General features: G+C 38.3%; 1 protein-coding gene across 1 annotated transcript in view; it reads right to left on the reverse strand.

Annotated features, from left to right (window-relative positions):
• LPXN (leupaxin) overlaps positions 1-22414 on the reverse strand; it is a 39690-nt gene that overhangs the window by 11646 nt on the left and 5630 nt on the right. Inside the window, exons 3-7 of the mRNA XM_082659493.1 lie at positions 17162-17208; positions 9022-9121; positions 5323-5490; positions 4225-4398; positions 4028-4109 (exon numbers count right to left, since the gene is read on the reverse strand). Of these exons, the coding sequence (XP_082515619.1) occupies positions 4028-4109; positions 4225-4398; positions 5323-5490; positions 9022-9121; positions 17162-17208 (571 nt within the window). The remainder of the gene's footprint in view (positions 1-4027; positions 4110-4224; positions 4399-5322; positions 5491-9021; positions 9122-17161; positions 17209-22414) is intronic.

Here is a 22414-nt window from a genome sequence, read left to right on the forward strand (position 1 = left end):
AGGGGTCCCAGTCAAAAACAGTAAGAACTAGCTACCTTCATGGTACTTTCTGATCATCTATGAATAGGGTATTTTTCTTTTGTACCTAACTTACGTCTCTTCTTGAAATATGTCTGCATCCTGTTATTCTGCTCTCAGGCAACTTCCACATCATAATCATCTGTGAGCAGTATTCACTTGCTGATTGTTCTACTCAACAAACCCTCAGACTTCTAAGGCTACCAGTGCAATATAAACTGACCATGACTTAGATTAAATCTCAATGAAAAATGCTGCTTAACCAAAGTGCAATCTAAAAATGAAAGGCCTAATGATTTGTGAAAAGCACTGAACAAGCTTCAGTGAGCAAGCACATTACTACAAAGCACTCTGACAATGGATTTTATCAGTGCTACTCTATCCAGGTCTGTCTTCAAATAAAGTATACCGTGTCGGTGCCAAGAAAGTAAAGACACAACAACAGCAGAAGAGGGATTGAGTCTCTGTCAAGGGGCAGTTATGATGGTGCAGAACAAAACACGGAACTTGCTGAAATGAGACTGAATTTAAATTCTAATTCTTTGATTTTCGAGTTGCATGACTTTAAAAAAATCACTTTACCTCCTTGATGCTCAGTGTTTCCATCTATAACTTGGTAAAATGTGGGATAAAATTATTCTCTCAAAGTTGTGGTGGGGATTAAATGAATAATAGTTAGGAATATACAAAATAACCTGCCTGATATTTAGGACCCGGCCTCCAGGAGAATGGCACAACACACAGGTTTCTCTTCACGCCTTCTTGAAACATCACCACAATAGTTAAAGAACTATTTAAAACAGAAAGGCTCATAGGAAAAAAGAGAAAAGGAAAGGACATGCCACAGATGAGATATCAATAAAATTCTCCAAAATTTAAAGTAGGTATTAGAGTGGCATGTAGCTTGGCAGAAAGAAAAAACAAGCTGAAACCTAAATCTCTGAAGAGGGGAGGTGCCAATAAAACTCAAGCCATCCTGAGCTCCAAAACATCAAAGGAGCTCAGGAACTGAATGCATAAAATAGTCTTCAAGGCTGAAAACAGGATTGGTTTAAAGTCTGAAGAGCTGTCAGAAAATCAGATCTCTCATCTTACCATAAGATGCAGTGATTATTTCTATAAATTTCAAACCAGAGGGTCTCATTGATCAGGGATACTGGACATCATAAGAAAAGAAGTCAAGCTTTCTACTAAAAATTGAGAATTAAATAAAAGTTGGCATGCCGAATGGTGAAAACCCCATCCCCCAATCTCTTTCACTAACTTTTGTAATGTCAGCAAAGGAGAATATCTCTTTGGTGAAATCTATTCAAGATGAAAGACCTAAAATATTACTAGCCAGGGGTCCCGCAGCACAACGGCCAGAGCACCCTACCTGAGTGCCATACAGTTGAGTCCACCAGCCAACACGCTCCGCCTCACCCACAGAGCTGCCAGTTAGCATTTTAGCGTCTCACTCATTCTTAAATAAAAAATGGGCAACCAAAGGTCAGCAGCATTTGCCAAAGACCACTGTAACACGACTCCTCACTCACACCTAGGATGCAAAACAGGTAAACAGAAGGGGAAGTTGAGAGAGGGATTTCCTTGGAGAAAACTGTGCTATGTGTGCTCCACCACCACCACCAAGAAGCATGCGGTATGTTCCGGCTACCCTCATGTCAAGAGACGGAACTCCGTGGGATCACTCAGAGGGCTGGGTATGTGTCCCCTGCCGTTAGCGGGATACAGCTGACGGTACTTGGTTCATCCCAGGTGAGCATCTGGCTGAAGGGGCCTATGGCCGCTGAGTAGAGTGACGCGCCTGAAATTACCTGCCGTCCCCACTGACTGCAAGAGAAATATGCAAGTTTCCCATGGTCCATATGTGAAACTATGAGTGAAAGAGTTCATCTGGAACCATCATAATCATTTCTAAGTGATCACCTCGAGGGAACAATGAAAATCCTGCAGAAAAAGAGTCTCTGTGGAATGGATCCTCAAAGATCCATGTACTAAGGGGAGAACGGCCAGCCAAGACATGTAAAGGGCCACCAAGAATTTGTAATTGGATCCGGACTGAATCCACAAAAACATCCAAGTAAAAAGAGAAAGTCAGAGTTAAATATCTGCCAGGCCTGGAGAGCACAAAGCAAATTAGACAAGTTAGAACTTTCCTGCCCTCCAGTCTCACCTCTTCCACCCTTGTTTCAACCCTGGAGGGGTCAGCTATCAAGATTAGCAATGGGTACGAGAGTGGAAGCAAGAAAGGATCAATGAAAGGCCACAACCCCCTTCCCTGGCCTCCTGCAGCTTAAAGGCCCTACCAGGGGAGAGAGTAGCTGTCACTTTAAAGTTGGAAAGCTTTAGCTCTCACACAGACTGAATTACCTAAGGACTTAGATTTGTGTTTTGTGTCTTAAATTGATTTTCTATTTAGAAGAGTTTATTAAGAACAATAAAAAAAGACATGGGACTGCCCAAATTTTATTTAGAAGAAAACTTTTCCCAGTGAGTTAATTCTAAAAGGACAGGAACAGAAAAACTAAAGAAGCTTTCTGATTCCATGCATGAATCATATTTGTTCAAAAGAAACATGAAAAGAAGTCAGAAAAAAATCAAGAAAATTCAGAAAACAGAAGGAAAAAAAGCTTGCAAAAGGGGAAAAACAGGTCACATAGAAAGGATCAGGAACAAGAACAAAATTTTAAGAAAAAACTTCTCAACCATGGAAGCTGGAAGACAGTGAAGCAATGTCTTCAGAATGATGAAGGGCAATAGTTTCCACCTAGAATTCTATGTCAGGGCAACTTAAGGTAGACAAAATATTCTCAGATATTCAAGTTATTTCAAAACTTTTACCTCCTATTCATTCTTTCTCAGAAGCTACTGGAGGTGTGCTCCACCAAAATAAAGGCAATAACATGTATTGAAAGATAGAGGGAAATAGTAAACATAATTCCCAAGATAGCGGCCCAGAATAACGGCTTCTCAACAGGCCTGAGGAGAAACCGTTTTAGGCAGGAGCAGAAGGGTCAAAGCCTCCTGGACAGATGTCTCCAAGAAGAGACATCTTCATGGAACTGACATATTACCAGATGTGAAGGGTTTCACAGCTCTGTCAGATAAATTAGTGATAAGTACAATGAAAATTAAGCTAATGAAAAAGGGATCCAAATATTAACTTCAGGAAAAAAACAAGTGTATATGAAAAGGACACCATGATAATTATAATCAGCATCGGTACCAGCCTCCACGTGCCAGGCATTGCTGTGAACGCTACACTGATGCTGCCTCTTAAAATTTTCGTAATGACCCTAGAAGGTAAGCATTATTATTAGGCCCATTTTACTCATGAGGAAAGTGAGGTACAAAGAGGTTAAACGACTTGAACAACATCACATAGCTGATAAATACCACAGCCCAGATTTGAACCAGACAGTCTAACCCCAAAATCCATGCTCTACTATATCAGTTTGTTACGTGGCTCAGCTGTGAGCAATATTTATGTGACTGTCAACATATACACACTGAATACTGATCTGACCTATAATTATGACCTAATTATAACTGAGAGAATGGGGGAGGAATTATGTTGGGGGTAGGTGGGGTAGTAATAAAATTTCTAAATCCTCATCTCTCCTGGTAGAAAGTTAATACATAATGGTTAAAACTGGGGGGAAAAAATCAGTATATAGTAATATATTATTTAAAACATACAAATAAATAATAGAAGAAGCTAAAAAATTTACAGAGGAGAACTGGATTTGGCAGTGGAAAAAGGAAAAGCAAGGGACTGTTCTTTTTAATATTACTCTTGAAGTAAGATTTGCATTTTTAAACTATGCATTTGTATTTCTTTGATTTAAAAAGTCAATTTAAACAAAATTCATCAATGTTGGAAAAAGGTAGGGAGGGATGGCATTTGGTACTGAAATGGGCACTTGGATGGTAGAGGCAAGAACCAGGACCGACAAAGCAGATCAGGGAAAAGCTCTGCTGGTCTTCTTGTAACCACCCTGGGTCATACCTTCTTCACCAAACACCTCTCCACAGTGAGCGCAGAAGAAGTGCTCTGGGTGCCAGGTTTGGTTCATGGCCGTCAGCACTTTCTGGAAAAGAAACACACCGGTCAGATTAAAATGCTACGGAGCTGTAAAACATGACCCCAGCTCTAAGTGAGGAGTAAAGGATACATGAAAGCAGGGGGAAGGGCGATTTACTTACATCCAGGATGGGAGCAGCACAGTAAGCACAGCGTGGAGAAAAAAGGTGGTGGTAGTCCTTGGGGCAGTAGGCCAAGCCACTCCGCTCAAAGAAGGGACTGGAGCCAATCTCCTTTTTGCAGTGAGCGCAGACGAAGTGCTCCGGATGCCATGCTTGCCCTAGAGCATGGATCACCTGGAGAACAAAACAAAGCCTGGCAAACAGGGGCCCAGTTGGGGGCTCTAGGGTCCACAGGGGGCACGACTCTGGAGGGCGCTCTTCCAACAGTATTCCATGTAAACGACTCCCCCTGGAGTTACACAACACTGAGGCCTAGACCTAGGTTCTACCCATGTGGTCTCTTGTCCGTACTTTATGGATAGTAAAACAGTGCCCAACTTTCCTGAGTGATCACACTGAGAAAAGCCTATAAATTATCATTTCCACTATACTGCCCCAGAGGATGGGAGAAACAAAATGGAGCATAGTAGGGATGGACAAGAGATAACTAACTATATCTTGTCATGGAAAGGATCCCTGGAGGAGAAGAAGGCCAATGACAGTTTTTATTCCTCTGATCTGAACACCTCATCTCACACCCCACACAAAATCAGGTCTCAAAGCCCTTTATTATGGTTTTGGTGAAGGATGATGCCTGAGCAGGAGTTTGTGGCCATGATATGGAGCTGAGTGCAGCTAAAAATCGAAATCAATCGATTTACACCCAGAATGTCTGAACAGAGGGAGCAGTGAGAAAGTTCCTCTGGGTGAAGGCAGTACAAGAAAATGGTTAAGAGCTCAAACTCGGGAGCCAGACTCTCCTGGGTTTGGATCTTACCTCTACCTCCTACTAGACCTTGGACATGTCAATTAATGACCCTGAGTCCTCGGGTTCCTCATCTTTATAAAGGGCTTGTGACCCCTGAAGGGCTAATGTGACCATTAAATAAAGGAATACTTGTAAAGTGCTTTGTTCAGTGCCTGGAGCACTGTAAGGGATCAGTACCTATTACTAAACTGTCTTAGAACATAAGGAGAAAGAGCAATCCTTAGTGGGATGGAGACAGACATACACACTGACATAGATGGCTGTAGGATCAACGTCTTGGCCTATCCCACCTTTCCAGCAATCGGTTTCCAGCAGGAAACACAATGGCCCTTGGGCACTGTCGCAATTCCAAGGTCCTGCAGTTCCTGCTCCAAGCCCCCCAGCATCGAGTCCAGGGAGGCCTTTTGATCCTGCTTGTCTGGTAAGTGTTTCTTGCTTGTATCTGCTTTCACTGTAACCTGTATCACGAAGAGAACCATAAAGAGAATCATCCTCACTGGCATCTTCTGCATGATCCCTTAGTCTTTCACTAACCTTCCTCCAAGGCACTGGGAGAATCTAACATTGTAACACCAATAAAAATGCTTTCATTTCCTTTTCATTCTAAGTTCCTCAGGGCAAATGAAATCTGACTAATCTTCCTCTGTTTGCAAATCTTTTCTGGCAATAGGATATTGAATATATGAAGATGATACTTTATCTCTTATGATGACTACAAGTCAACAATTAACCTTATCTTCTTTTTATTCATTTATTTTGCAATATTTATTGGGCACCTGGTTTGTGCCAGTCACTGCTCTAGGCTCTTGGTATAGAACAATGTACAAGACCAACCAAGTGTCTGCCGTCATGCAGTTTACATTCTCTGGGTAATAGACAATAAGCAATTAAAGAAATAAATATATGATGTATATCTCAAGTGGAGATAAGATATAAGTTATATATTGAGACAAATGACAGAGGGTGGAATGGAGAGGAAAAACTGATTTAGATGAGGGTGATCAGAGAAGGCTCTCTAAGGAGGTGATATCTGAGCAGATATTTGAGCGATGCACTGACATCTAGAAATATTGATATTTGTGGGAAAAGCATTCCAGAGGGAAGGAAGGCCCAGAGGAAGGAGACAGTCTGACACATAAAAAGAAAAGTAAAAAAGGTCAGTAGGGCTGACCTAGTAGGGCTAGAGGGAGTGAGTCAGGAAAAAATGATGGAAAAAGAGGCAAAGATCACATAGGGCCCTCAGGATAAAAGTTGCAGTTTTATTCCAAGGGTGATGGAACCATTTTGTTTCAAGCATGAGAGTGAAAGAATCTGATTTACAAGATCCTTGTGGTAGCCGAGTGAGGAATTAGGTGTGGGCAAGCCAGAGTGGAATTAGACGCACTAGTTAGGCAGGAGACCATTCTAACAGCTCAAACTAGAAATGACTTGGACCAGTGTCAGTGGAGAAGGCGGTGAGAAGCTGTCAGATAAGACTTGCTGATGGATTGGATTTATTAAAGCAAAACTCCAGAACAGTTATTATAAAACGTTCAAAGGAAAAACCTCAAATTACAAAACAGAACAAATTACAAATTGCCCAACTTATCCTTCGTCAACTCTTGTCCTGAGATTGCATCTCTCTCAACTCCTTTCCAACTGGGCTACTGCAACCATCTATCTAATACTTCCTGATCAGAGAACTACAATGATTCACCATTGCTTCCAGCATGGAATTTTTTTTTTTTTTTTTTTTTTTTTTTTTGCGGTATGCGGGCCTCTCACTGTTGTGGCCTCTCCCGTTGCCGAGCACAGGCTCCGGATGCGCAGGCTCAGCAGCCATGGCTCACGGGCTCAGCAGCTCCGCGGCACGTGGGGTCTTCCCGGACCGGGACACGAACCCGCATCCCCTGTATCGGCAGGCGGACTCTCAACCACCGTGCCACCAGGGAAGCCCCTCCAGCATGGAATTTGCAGCATCAGATGGACATTCAAAGTCTCCCATCCACTGCCCTCGCTTTACCTTTCCAATCTCATCTTTTATTCCTCAGTAAAAAGCCTCCATTGTTTAAAGCCAGCCAGGTTCCCTGCAGTCTCCTGAATGTGATCTGTTACTGTCTGCCTTCACGCCTCTACTTATCCACTTTTTACTGCCTGGAATAACCTCACATTACCTCACTAATCCAAAATGCTCATTTCCCTTCAAGAATCTTATCATATGACACATTTCCTTCCTCCTCTCTTATATAATGTTAGTTAATGCTGAAGAGAGTAGTGTTCAAAAGGTTAACATGGAAAAGGCCTGAAAGTACCTAAGTAAAAACACAATAATGTATCTATAGCTACACATCATACATTTACATCTATAGCTATTTGCTGGTATATTCCAGAATACTTTTGAAAGGGTATGTAAAAAGTAGAAAGATTTTTTTTCTAGTATTTTCAGATATACAGTGCAATGAGGAATGCACCCAGCTTTACTGCAGACATTAAAGAAACCTTGTTTCTGATATTCATTCATTTGTCCCTCTAATAAGTACGCATTATTCATAATGTATCAGGAACAGTGCTGGGCATTGGAAGTCCAAAGGTGAGCCACAGAGATAAGCTTCCTGCCCTTCCAATCACACACATTTTTATACACTGCCCTGAAATTATTTCATAGTCATTTCATGGGTGCATATCATATCCCCAACCAATTCAGAATGGATGGATTCTCTACCTTAAGAATTCTAGCTCAATATTTTGTAATAACCTAAATGGGAAAAGAATTTGAAAAGGAATATATACCTGTATATGTATAAGTGAATCACTTTGTTGTACACCTGAAACTAACACAACACTGTTAATCAACTATACTCCAACATAAAATAGTTTTAAAAAAGAATGAATTCTAGATGATAATTCCCTTAATAAATTCTTAGGTCCATTTATGTCAGTTCCATTCCCTGCCAGGTCAGTGAGCTTGCCACCCATGCTCTGGAGACTAGAACAAGGGGGCAGATTTTATCTCAGTATGAGTTTAGGACTCATCCTTCCTACTGTCAAAGCCACACTTTGCTCTCCCTTGCCCTGACCCAGCTTTCCCACGGGTCTCCTCCATCCCACTCAGGGGGTTCTCTTTAACAGCCCTTCCACACTTCATCCAGCTTTAGTGGCAAACGATCTTTCTTTTATTCTATAAGTGTCACAGAGTCTTATGCCTCATTTTATCAAGCACACTCCAAGCCCCTTGAGATCAGAACCCATATCACAGTATCTTTTATGTCCAGATAATACACCTTAAAAAAACTGATACAGGGCTGCCCTGGTGGTGCAGAGGTTGAGAGTCCCCTGCCGATGCAGGGGACACGGGTTTGTGCCCTGGTCCGAGAAGATCCCACATGCCGCGGAGCGGCTGGGCCCGTGAGCCATGGCCGCTGAGCCTGCGCGTCCGGAGCCTGTGCTCCGCAACGGGAGAGGCCACAACAGTGAGAGGCCCGCGTACTGCAAAAAAAAAAAAAAAAAAAAAAAAAAACCAAAACGGATACAAATGAACTTATATACAAAACAGAAATGGACCCACAGACATAAAAAGCAAACTTATGGATACCAAAGGGGTAAAGGGGTAAAAGGGGGGTAAATTAGGAGTTTGGGATTAACATATACACACTACTACATATAAAACAGATAACCAACAAGGACCTGCTGGATAGCACAGGGAACTATACTCAATATTTTGTAATAACCTATAAGGGAAAAGAATCAGTTATACACACACACACACACACACACACACACACACACACCCCTGAATCACTTTGCTGTACCCCTGAAACTAATACAACATATTGTAAATTAAGTATACTTCAGTTTAAAAAAAATACATAGTACAAATTTGAGTTCATCCATTGAATTAAATTTAGTATGGCAAAATGAATAATGACTTAGGAGAGTTTCTCAAGGGGGAATGCAGAGCTGAGTTCACAGAGATAAGACCCTGAAGGCTGTATCGCAGGGACTGTGCTCACCTGGGTCTGCATTTCACACAGGTGGGCCATCAGCTCCTCCAACTGCACAGCTGCTGAGGTTTTAGGAGGTGGTGGTGATTCCTTTGGCTCCTGGACCTCACTATAGGGAGAAAACAAAAAATCATACCAACACATCAAACTCAAATAAATGTTAGGCCATGTATAAAATACCAGAAAATGCAGTTTTAACTATTAACCCCTTAGATATGACTAAAATTAGAGACAGAGACTATTTTTCAAAACTAGGTACTAAACATCTGAACAAGGTCTCCCTGCCTTTGTCTCCATGTCTCCCTCTGGTCGTCTCAAAAACTGCCTATTGTTCTCAAGTGCATGAAGACAAGTGCCGGACCTATAGCTGGGTGGCCATTCTCCCCCAACGACCAGGAAAAAGGCAGCCTCTGAAAAGAGTTTGAAGACCACGGTCCAATGTGTATATTTTATTTTAACAGCATTCTTTTTAAAATTATAGGGCTTCCCTGGTGGCACAGTGGTTGAGAGTCCGCCTGCCGATGCAGGGGACACGGGTTCGTGCCCCGGTCCGGGAAGATCCCATATGCTGCGGAGCGGCTGGGCCCGTGAGCCATGGCCGCTGAGCCTGCGTGTCCGGAGCCTGTGCTCCACAGCAGGAGAGGCCACAACAGTGAGAGGCCCGTGTACTGCAAAAAATAATAATAATAATAAAATAAAATAAAATTATAAAGTATTATATCTTCTTTCAGTTACTGTCAAGTGAAAGACAAAAAATAAATATATAATATACATACTATATATTTATATGTTTAATATATATTTATATAACATATAATAACATTTATATAATATATAAAATACATAAAAATAAATAAATACAGAGAAGACATTGGTCCATGGGCCCCAGAAACAGTAAACAGATTTTTATTCAAATACCTGCATAATCATTAGTAAAATGATCCACATGTGAGGACACAAAATAGAGTCTAATAAATTCTAAGAAGTAAATCATACAGACCATATTCTATCTACTTAAGTAAAAAAAAAGTAATTCTAAGTAATTCTTGGGAGAAAGAAAAAATTAACAATTTTCAAACTATTTAGAAATAGCTATAAAATCACACGTGCTCTTCAGAGTTGAAAGCAAAATGTTATTGAAAGGAAAAATATAAATAGACTTAGGTGCAATATTGAAAAATAAAAAAGACCAGAAGCAAATGAAACATCCAACCCAAGACTCGCAAAAAATAAAAAATAAAATAATAATTAAACAGAAGGAATAAAAGCATAAATCAATTAAACAGAAAACAAGCCAAAAACACTAACAGCTTTTTGGGAGCGTTGTATAAATTACCAAGTACATAATAAAATATGGAAAAATCACCCAATAGGTTCAATGAATATCTCAGAAACTTGGTACTAAAACCAAAGACAGAATGGTGTACGTGTGTGTGTGTGGTAGTGTGCACACCAGTCATCCAAAAATGGTTCAACATTACAAAAAGGATTATTATAATTCACTATACTAACAGAGAAAGAGAAAATCTTTATAAACATATTGAGATGTACTGAAAAGCAATTGAAAACAAATTTAACCACCATTCCTGTTGTTGAAGATCGAGGAGAAGAAAAATTCCATAACCTGACAAAATATGTCTATAAAAATCTATAACAAGCCTCATATTTAATAGTCAAATACTAAACACATTTCTAATTCAGGGAAGAGGAGGACAAGGCTCCTACTGTCATTGCTAGTCTCCAATATTATTCCAGAATGCATTAGCAAATGCATTTAAAAGTAAAAATAAGAGTTTTATATATTTTAAAGAAAAACGTAAAGCACTCTCACTCTTTTTAAATATATAATAATATTCCTAGAAAATGAGAGATAAATGATATAACAACTATTATAATGAATTTTTAAAAATCAGGATGGCTACAAGATACAAGAATAAAATGAAATAATTAGTGTCTTTCCTATAGACCAGGGGTAACTGATTTGAAAATCCAATGAGGAGAAAAATGTGTTCACAATACTAAGAAAAAAATATATTAAGTATTAAAGAATAAATCTAACAAGAAATGTGTAAGATTTCTATGAAGAAAAATCACTAAAAAGAAGACCTACCTAAATAAAGATGCATAATATGATGTCAGTTTCTCCCAATTAAACTATAAATTCAATGTAATCCATACAAAAATTATAACCAAATTATTCAAGTTCATAGGCTGATGCTAAAATTCAATACAAGCGAGAACACTCAAGGCAATTTTGAAGGGAAAAAAACCCAAAACAAACAGGGATAACTTGTCCCAGTAGATGCGGTATCCTATAGAGTGATAATAATTTAATTTGTGTGATGTTGGTAAAGAAACAGACAAGTAGATCAAAAGTAGGGTAGACTAGAAAACCCAGAAACAGACTCTGGTACCTATGAGCACTTTGCATGTGGTAAACATGGCATTTCAAATAATCAGAAACAGACTATTAGAATCAAGGTACATGATAACCTATTTGGAACACAATAAATTTAGATCCCTAACACACTGTACACACAAATGTGTTTTTAATGAATTCAAGATATAAATGTTTAAACAAAAATACTAGAAGAAAATGGAGGATTTTTTAATAATTTGGAGTGATAAAGACTTTCCTAAGAAAGGCATAAAACTGAAGTGATGTCAAAAAAGAAAACATAGTGATAAAGATAGTATTAAAAAATTTAACATGAATAAATATTTAAAACATAAACAATATTCAAATATTTAAAAGTTGATTAATCAATAGTAAAAATATAACCCAAGAGAAACCTGAGCTAAGGATTTTTTAAAAGTAAGTTTCAGAAAAAGAAATTTGAATGTTTACTACATAAAAATATCCTCAATCTCAATCTTTAATATGGAAATTAAATGGTGAGATACCATTTTTTCCCCATGAATCAAAGTTTTGAAAGATTGACAATATGCAGTGTTGGCAAAAGTCAGGGTTATATCTACACAGATATATTTACATATATTATAGGTAGCTACATGAATTATTATAAATTATAAAACCCTTTGCAACGCAGCATCTATCAATATTTCAAATGCATATACCCTTGGATGCAGCAATTTCACTTCTAAGACTCTATCCTACAGAAAAATTGGACATATCTATAAAGATATAAGTACGAGAACATTCCTTAAAACACAAAAACAGAATAGTTTTTATGAGCAAATTGAAACTAAACTAAATGAAAATACAGTCAAATAAATTATGGTCCACCCATGCTATAGAATAACCCTGCAGGTGCTAAAAAGAATGCCGACATAGAATTTTATGAACTAAGGAAGACTTCTAATTTATATTGTTAACTTAAAAAAGCAAGGCCCGGAACAGTATGAAAAATATCCTTCCATTTATGTAATTTTAAAAGCACAGATACATAAGTATGAATATGCATACACAAAGGTCTGTAAGAAGACATACCTACCGGCACAGTTACCTAAGGAGCTGGTAATTAGGTGGTGGGAGGAAAGACTCTACTGGAGGTGGTCTCACATCTTACCCTGTATATCTCACATTTCTTTGACTATTTTTTTTTTGGTGGTGCCAGTGTGGCTTGCGGGATCTTAGTTCCCCAACCAGGGATTGAACGCGGGCCCAGCAGTGAAAGCACAGAGTCCTAATCACTGGACCACCAGGGAAGTCCCTTCTTTGACTTTTTTTAAAGACTATTTTTTAGGGCAGTTTTAGGTTTACAGCAATATTAAGCAGAAGATACCTCTCTGACTTTTTATATATGTGAGTTTATAAAATAATTGTGTACATGAAGTTGTATTTTCAAAACAAAGGTCCTCTATACTAGAAAAGAAACAATGATGAAAACAGGTGAGGCGGTAGGGGGGGCAGATGGGGCATCAGCAGTACAATTCTCACGTGTATCTTAGCTATACACACATGCACACATTCATAAATAACGATTCCATAAACAACCTTCCATATACTACATTAATACAGTTACACTGTTGTGAGTCCTACTAAAATTATTTTTAAATATAAAATTAATATGTTAAATGTAGAACATTTTAAAACTGCAGAGGAATACAAAGAAAAAACTAAACCACACATAATCTGCCTTTTGAGAGGCAGTTAATTCTCTAGACATGCTGGCTTATACTTTTTTATTTTATTTATTTATTTATTTATTTATTTCATTTTAACATCTTTATTGGAGTATAATTGCTTTACAATGGTATGTTAGTTTCAGCTTCACAACAAAATGAATCAGTTATATATATACATATGTTCCCATATCTCTTCCCTCTTGCGTCTCCCTCCCTCCCACCCTCCCTATCCCACCCCTCCAGGCGGTCACAAAGCACCGAGCTGATCTCCCTGTGCTATGCGGCTGCTTCCCACTAGCTATCTACCTTACGTTTGGTAGTGTATATATGTCCATGCCTCTCTCTCGCTTTGTCACAGTTTACCCTTCCCCCTCCCCATACTGGCTTATGCTTTTACACTCTTCTGTGATTGTGTATGATTTTAGAAAATTTGAATATTACTGTTTTTTTCATGTTTTAAAGTTAACATTTTTCCATATCCTTATGCGCATTCTTATCTTTGCAAACGTAATAGTTAACATTTATTGAGTGTGTATACTACACCAGGCACTCTGTAAAGGGTTTTACACATGTTCTCTTTAAATCCTCATAAAAACCTTAAAGGTAAGTTTTATCACTCCCAGATGAAAAAACTGGGGCCTAGAGAAGTTAAAAACTTTGCTCTACCCAATACAGATGGCAAATAACAGAGTTTGGGCCTGCAGACTGTGAAGCTTGTGTTTTCTATCACTAAATTATCTTTTTAAATGATATATAAAGGCTATATAGTTTCCAAATGCATAATGTGTCATAATTTATTAAATCAATCACTTATTGTTAGACACCTAGATTGCTTCTGATTTTCACTGTTATAATCAACACTGCTACATAAATATTTGATATTTATTTCCATAGAGTACACTCTGAGAAGTGGAATCACTGGGTTATATAGGTAACTGACTCTGGAATAATGTTTGCAATCAACATTAACCAAGAAGCTTAGCTAACAACCCACCAAACTGTGTGTGTGTGTGACAGAGACACACACACACACACACACACACACACACACACACACACACACAAAGCAACAAATAAAACCAAATATTCTACGTCTTTCACTAAATATATTTTCAAAAATGACAACAAAGTCTTACTATTTTACTTATTTTTATGTATTTATCAGCTAGGGAAAAATTAGAAGGAAGATGCTTATCTTCCTCTCTTAAGAAAAAAAGACTACCTCTTGGGTACAACATGTCCTGCTACTGACTCAGTTTGAGCATTTAACAAGGAAAATTTAGGAGGAAGTGGATCTCTTCCCTTCTTAAAAGACTTTGCCTTTTAGGTACAACATGGCCTCCTGCCCCACATAAGTTTGGGTTGTTTTTTTGTTTTTTTGGAGTAGGGGTGTTTAATCTAAGAACAAAAATGGTCAGATGACTGATTACAAGTGACTGATTTAGTTCTTGGAGGCTTCCAACAAAGTACAGAGGAGCTCTCTCTCACAACTCTTTTCAGGCATAATCCCTTAGTAATTGCCGCCACAGGCATGTGTCTTAGAAATACAAAAGGCAGCAGGACTGGGAACACATTCTTCTGCCCTGTGCCCCAGTGTAGAATAAATGTAGTTTCTTATATGGGTCTGTATGATCATAAAAACCTGTCCATCTCACAGGTGGGGTATACTTGTGCTTATTGAAAGAACTCTTACTGGTTTCTAACTAGACTCCTAGTGCAGTGTATAAAGAGAAACAGATCATTGCCAAAATACCCTAAGAGTATTGAGTCAACAATATAAACTTCTAAATAAGAAATAAGAGACCTTGAAGAGTTGATGTTTGCCTCACTACAGGAAATGTTTGTGAAAAGAGAGAAACCTCAAATCAGAGCTCCTTTGATTTGTCCCCAGACCTATTGAAGATGATACAGGCGCTTAGCATGCCATCAGCAACAACTTCATTACTCAGAAGTTTTAATAATACAAATACAAGAGATGCGTTTAAAAAAATCCAGACTTCTCAACTGAGGGGCTTCAATTTTTTTCCCCATTCATTCCTCTGCAATATTTTTATGAAGTCTCCCTCCCTATTCTTACCAAAATTCTTTCTGTTCATATAAAAGATACATTTCTAAATACTATCATATTGTTATATTCATGACTAGTATTTCAAGGTATTGGTACTTTTAAAGTTGAAACTAATGTTTGGTTAATTTAAGCAAGCCAGAGGAAATGCTGGAAACAATGCAGGAATCTTGTTTCTGTGTCTCATGCTTCATCTGTACACGTGAGCCTTGCTGGCTCTGAATTATACCAGCCTCGGGTTTGCATCAGTCCATTACATATTTACTAGGCCACCTGGATTTCATATCACTCTCCCACTCAGATCTACACAATAAGTATCATTCAGTAATGGTTAAGTACATCGATCAAGGTCCACTCAGGAAAATACAAACACTAGGAGTAAGAAGAAGGAAGTTAATCCAGAAATTTGATTACACAGGTGATGGGAGAGCTAAGAAGCAAACAGAAAAATTTAGGGAACCCAGAGATTAGCTACAGCAGGAAGCCATGAGGCCAAAGGGACAAAGCAAAGAGGCAAAGTTACCAGAGCCCAGCAGCCCAGGTTAACAGGCATAAACTGGAACCACCGCAGACCTGTTTTTCTCCGGCTGAAGCCATAAAAGTAGATAAAACTGCTGACAGAGACACTGTGGAGAGAGAGATTGGGGGAGCAAAGGCCCTAAATTTCCCTGCCTTTCACCCTCCAGTCTCTCCACAGTGCCTCCCATTGGTTGAAATCAGTAAAAGCCTACAGACCCTGGAGCCTGAAAAACCCAACCTGCAGGGTTCAGCTCCCCTGGAGTACAGAGCAGAGCAAGAGAAGAGGGAGAAAGGGGTCTGATGGGAAATAGATCACAGATTTGTACTACAGAGGAGGGGGTGTCAATAAGTTACCATTGGCATGCCATCAACTGATCACAATGCCAGATAGACAGGAAAACGGCTGTTGGTTGGGCTGGTTCTCATCGTATACGTTCCTGTGTTTATTAGTATTTCCATTAAAGTCTTGGTTTTCTCAATTTAAAAAAAAATCAATATTAACTGAGAGCCTATTTTGTACCAGGTACTGTTTTGTTGTTGTTGTTGTTTTGCTTTGTTTTCATTTTTTTACAAGGGGGAGAGACATGAAGGCCTATGAGACACGCCCACCAGGCAGCTTCCTAGAACTGGAATAAGCTGGCATATGTATTAGTAAACTGGCTTCACTCCCATCAAAGTAGAAAGTGACTTAAAGTGGGGAGTTGTAAAAAGACTTCAAAAGATAGCACAGGTCCTTCCCTTATTTTTATACCGTGTGTGCACTATTGGTTGCAATTCTGAAACCAAGTAATATGTGGTGTAGTACTCTTCACCAAGCATGGACCTTTACTATCTACATTTTCAACCCTTTGTTTCCCAGAATGCTGTCTCACTTTTTTTAAAAAATTGCAAGCTATAACTGAAGAGAGACAGGAAAAGTGGCCTTTTAATTTTTTTAGACTGTCAATTCTGCTTTGGCCAGAAGAGATAATTTAGTAAGTGGATCTGTTTCAATATGTAACTTTTATTAAAAGGAAATCCCTCCATCACTAAATACATTTTGAGCAAATATGGAAAGAAGTATATATTCATTAATCTTCCATGGAGACACACTGTTTTAGTGCAGCCCTGATCCTAGGTCTGATTTTGTCGGCATCCTGCTGAAATTTCTTTAGGTGTTTTCTCTTTTGTGAACTGAAGCATGATATCTGAAATGGCTGGGCCGAAACATCTGTGGTGACTTGGACTATTTACACTTTTTCAGGTGGTAAAGGAAATAGCAGAGCCCACCAGCCTGGACAACCCATCTAAAAGCCAGGCTCCTTGAGAAAGTGCCAAGTCAGCTGGGCAGAAATCCACCTCCGCTCACAGATCATGTAAAGAGGGGGAGGGTAGTAGGAATTCTAATAATAAACACCTACAAAGCAAATTATGGTCCAAACACAGGTGATAACAATTATCTAATAAACTTAATTTTTTTAATATTTAAAAAAATACCTGTGGACATGGGGCTCCTGGATTTTGGTAGCATACACGAGCTGCACCTAAGACATATAAGTGAAAGAGAAGAAAGAATGAATTTCTGTTGGATGCTGGATAAACAACAAGGTCCTACTGTATAGCACAGAGAACTATATTCAATACCCTGTGATACTAACACACCACTGTAAAGCAATTATACTCCAATAAAGATGTTAAAAAAAATATACTGTGGGGCTTCCCTGGTGGCGCAGTGGTTGAGAGTCTGCCTGCCGATGCAGGGGACATGGGTTCGTGCCCCGGTCCGGGAAGATCCCACATGTCGTGGAGCAGCTAGGCCCGTGAGCCATGGCCGCTAGGTCTGCGCGTCCGGAGCAACGGGAGAGGCCACAACAGTGAGAGGCCCGCGTACCACAAAAAAAAAAAATAAATAAATAAATAAATATATATACTGTGATAAACCATAATGGAAAAGAATACAAAAAAGAATACGTATATATATGTATAACTGAATCACTTTGCTGTACAGGAGAAATTAACACAACATTGTAAATCAACTATACCTCAATAAAATAATTTTTTAAATAAAAAAAAAATGTTGGTACTTATCTACACCCAGAGTTAGAAGATGTTTTTAGCTTCTAAAGGGGACGATAACTAGCCTATCTCTGAAATCTCCTTTCACAAGGCAGAGGAGTACCAGTCATCCCACAGAGAAAGGCCAAATTCTAAGCACAGTAGCTGGCATGTGAACAAATACGGTGTCCCCCTCCCTGCCCTAAAAGCACTGACATAGAGAAGTCATGGTACTCAGAAAAGAACCATAAAACAAACAAAATGAGTCAGAGCAAAGCCCCTTTAACTAGACAGGATGGTGTCTAGGGGAAGACTATAACACAATTAAATTTAACATACCAAAAGAAATAATGAGTGACTCTAAAGGGTAGTTGGCCAGTAGTTTATTTTACGAACAAATATTTATTGAGTGCCTGTCATGTGCCAGGGCTGGGGATGCAGGAGTCAACAAACAAAACAAAACAAAGGAACAGAAATGGTTCCTGAGCCTTACATTATGGTGGTGAGAAACAGATAATAAATTAATATGTAAAAAAAAAAATAAAAATTAATGAAGGGTAGGAGATAAGAAATGGGGGAGGGATGGCATTTATAAATATATTGGTTGGGGAAGGACTCACTGAGAAAGGGGCACTTGGACAAGGGCTTATAGGGGGTGAGGGAAGCATGCAGATATCAAGGGTAACATGATCCAGATAGACAGCACCCTGCAGCATCTATGGAACAGATAGGAGGCGAGTGAACCAGTGAGATAGGGGCAAAGAGTATAAGGGGCCAAGTCATGCAAGTAGGGTGACCATATAATTCATTATTCAAACTGGGACACCTGTGAGAGTGAAAGAGGGGACTAAAAAATAATTAATATTACATTAATTATTTAAATATGTATTTATGGACCAAAAATTTTATTTTATTATATTGGTGAACCAATAAACTAATTCTATTCAAAATAAAATTTTCTAGAATATTTTTAAATGACACACAGCTATGAACATGAAAGCCAAAAAAATTTAAACCTTTCATATTGATTATTGAAACATTTAAAAATAGCATAAGTAAATAATTATTCTTGAGATATAGATATATTTATATATACCTTAATTGGCTACTTAGCCATTGTTGCCTTTAACATTGTGATGTGAAAATTTTTCTGAAAAATGTCTTTCTTTTCAATATGATCTTATTTATTTTTATATTTTTTATAAAATTGCAATCCTCTACAAAGCTTCATTTTATGGTTAGTACATTTGAAATTGTTAACACTGCTTCTCCATAGCCCATAATAGTTTCAACTGAGAAAATATTCTCTCTCCAGATGCTGATGAACCTATAAGTTCAGAGCAGATTCTGCTAAATGGAAGATATTCTGAATTCTATTTTTTATATTAAAATGTGTAATTATTTCAGCTCCAATATTTTCACATGTGCTGTATTTCTGCCTCCATTCGGCCCACCTTTCTTCAATAATATTTTTACAGGACAGAGCTCTTGTCTCTATTTGTGATGCCTTTTAACACTTCATCAAATGTAGATACTGCAAAATCACAGGCCTTTACAATTTCATCCCATTCTGGTGGGAATATAAATTTATCCAATTAAGATCAGGAGGTCCATCAAAGTCAAGATGTTTCCAAAGCACGGTTTTCAAGTTAGGTAATTAAACCATTTGAACTCTCATCTTTTGATTTGTTGAATTCCTCCCAGGCTTTTGTAGGGAGAAATGTGAGCTTCTTCCTTTCTGTAAGCTTTGTTTCACATAATTGCAACTTGTTAAAAACTTCAAAAGCTGACTTTTCATGCTACATTCATTGAATAATTTGATTAAATATTTCCAACTGATTCTGCACATAATGTGGCCTAAATTTAGGCTGCTTTACAAAGTGGTTTTTCAAAGGCTCAGGCTCACAGGCAATGAAGAGAGAAAATACATACAGCCACGCTAATATATTTTTACATTCAACAAGAGCTTCTGTCACAAAAGTTTTGTAGATGAGCTATATATATACTCTGATTGTGTACAAATATACATACATACATAATTTGTAAATTTTAACAATTGCAGTTTCTATCTTGATTGGTGGGATACTAAAGCTTATTTGGATGCAGTCGTGAATTTTGTGCATATCACAACCAATTCCAAGTACATATCTGCTCCATAGGCTTTTAAGTATGTAAGAACATTGATTTTACCACTCTGCTCTGCTCCACCAAAATCTGTATTAGTATTATCACCCGCCCAAAACAACATTTTATCTCCATTCTTGAACTTTTCAACTAAATTTACAATGGCATTAACAATCTCATTTTAGACAAAAGAATGAACTTCTAAATATTTTGCTTTGATTCTTTGAATTGGATGTAAAAATTAAACCATTTTGAAATTAAATTTTCTAATTGAGGTCTCTAATTGATTTAATCTGGTATTATTATTATTATTTTTAATCTGGTATTATTTGATGGCTTGCAAAGGGAATCAATTAATTAATCATCACTAATTCACTTTACTTACAAGCACAAGAAAACTTGGAATTGAAAATGAGCAAAATTAATTTAGAAGAGTAATTTGATCCAAATGGAAAGGTGTGCTTTTCAATGACATGTAAACATACCTCCTGCAGCTTCACATATTGAAATATCATCTGCTGGCCCATTCTTCTTAAATTAGACATTAATTTTTGAAGTAGATCCTGATGCTTCTTCCCCATAGTTGTGTCTTGTGGTTTTCAAATGGACAGTGATAATTCTATTCCCCCCACAGTGGATGGTAAACGTTAACAAATACTTAGATTATACATCCATTATCAACTTTATTTTATTTTATTATTTTTTTAATTTGGTTGCTCTGGGTCTTAGTTGTGGCAGATGGGCTCCTGAGTTGCAGCACGCAAGCTCTTAGTTGCGGCATGCATGTGGGATCTAGTTCCCTGACCAGGGGTCGAACCCAGGCCCCCTGCATTGGGAGTGCAGAGTCTAAACTACTGCACCACCAGGGAAGTCCCATCATCAAGTTTCTTGAGACAATTAAACGTGCAGTTTTGGTTTTGGTTTGAGCCAAGTTTCTTGAGACAATTAAACGTGCAGTTTTGGTTTTGGTTTGGTTTGGTTTTTGGTTTGGTTTGTTGCAAAATTTAAAAGCATTACCAAATAATAAAACTAACAGTTATAGCTTTAATATACAATTAGTGACAAAACTGATTTAACAAGAACATTTAGATTATACTGTACTCTATGGCAAGAATGCTCAGCCTCTATTTCCTAGACACAACTTCGATGACCTTAAGTCACAATTTCCCATATTTCTTTCTGACCCTGAAGAGGCTCCCTGCATCTCACAGACCACCACATGGACCACAGCACAGCATGAGTGGTGCTATACCAAGTGGCCATCAGGGGAAAAAAAAAAACCTCAAGGTTTTTCCTGCCACCACCTGAGACCAGAGGAGTTAGCTGCCCCTGACGGCTGTGCTTGAACTCTTAGCTTTAACGGCCAGCACCTTGCATATTATCCTTCAAAGGGAGCTGTCAGTTAGATTTTGTCTTATCAAGATCAGGAAATGAGAGACAAGTGGTCATTAGTCTTTTAGATCCAGCTACAATAAAATAAGAACTCTGTTCACTGCACGTGTGTTTTATATGCTACTACATGAGACTGTGAGAGAAGCCAGAAGAACCAAATGGAGGTCTAGTAATCCATGCTGGTTTACTTTAATGCAAATACTAATTTTAAAGATTTCACACACACAAAAAATGGAAAATCTGGGGTAAAAGGTAAAGTCAGTAACAGGATGTCAAGAAAATAAGCATAAACCCAGGCTCCTCCAAGGGAACCAAGACGTAGGTCACCCCATAAAGTCAGTGTAAAGACTGTGGCTTTTATTCCAAATGAGATGAGAATTCATCTTGGGGTTCTGAGTAGAAGAATAAGATGATCTGATTTAAGTTTCACAGGATTATCCTGGCTGCTTTTTGGAGAATAAATTGCAGGGGGGCGGTCAGGATAGGGGAGCAGTTAGGAATCTACGGCTATAATCTCACAGTGAGAACAAAGACAATAGCTCCTTAGTAGAGAGATAAATGTGTGTCCTTAAAACTGTATGTATGTAGCTGGAAGGAAGAACAGTTAAAATGGAAACCTACCCATAGGCTCAAATTTCAAGTCTGTGCTACTAGTGATTTCCTTTAGTGTACAAGGATGAATCAGAATATCATAGTTGAGAAACACCAGCTATGAAGAGCACCTACTTAATTCCTCTTACACTAATCCACTCTCATCAAGTAACCTTCTAATCATAAAGTAGATGCATGTAGACTTATCCATAGGAAGGGAATACATATATCAGCAAATACTAGTATCTGTTCTACTTCATAGTTTAAGCTCTACCCAGAAATTAATAAATTGGATTTCTGGGGGGGGTTTATACATAATCTTTTATAAGTTTAGTTTGTTTGTGATGGTTCCCTAGAGCTTCGTCATCTCTAGATATACTAATTGAATTTCCTAATATATTCAGCAGAAAATAAGAGCTGGAAAGTGGCTATCCTAAAAAATCCTGAGAAGATCTGGCTGAGCTGCTGCCTGGCCTTGCCCAGGTGACCTCTCCTCTGGCCTTACTGAGTGCCAGTCCAGTCAAACTGCAACATGCATCTCTGATACCCAGATGGTGATATCAGAATATCCCAAGTGAATTAGGGAAT

Source organism: Grampus griseus (genome assembly GCF_964374135.1).
Source record: "Grampus griseus genome assembly, chromosome: 8".
NCBI classification, from domain to species: Eukaryota; Metazoa; Chordata; class Mammalia; order Artiodactyla; family Delphinidae; genus Grampus; species Grampus griseus.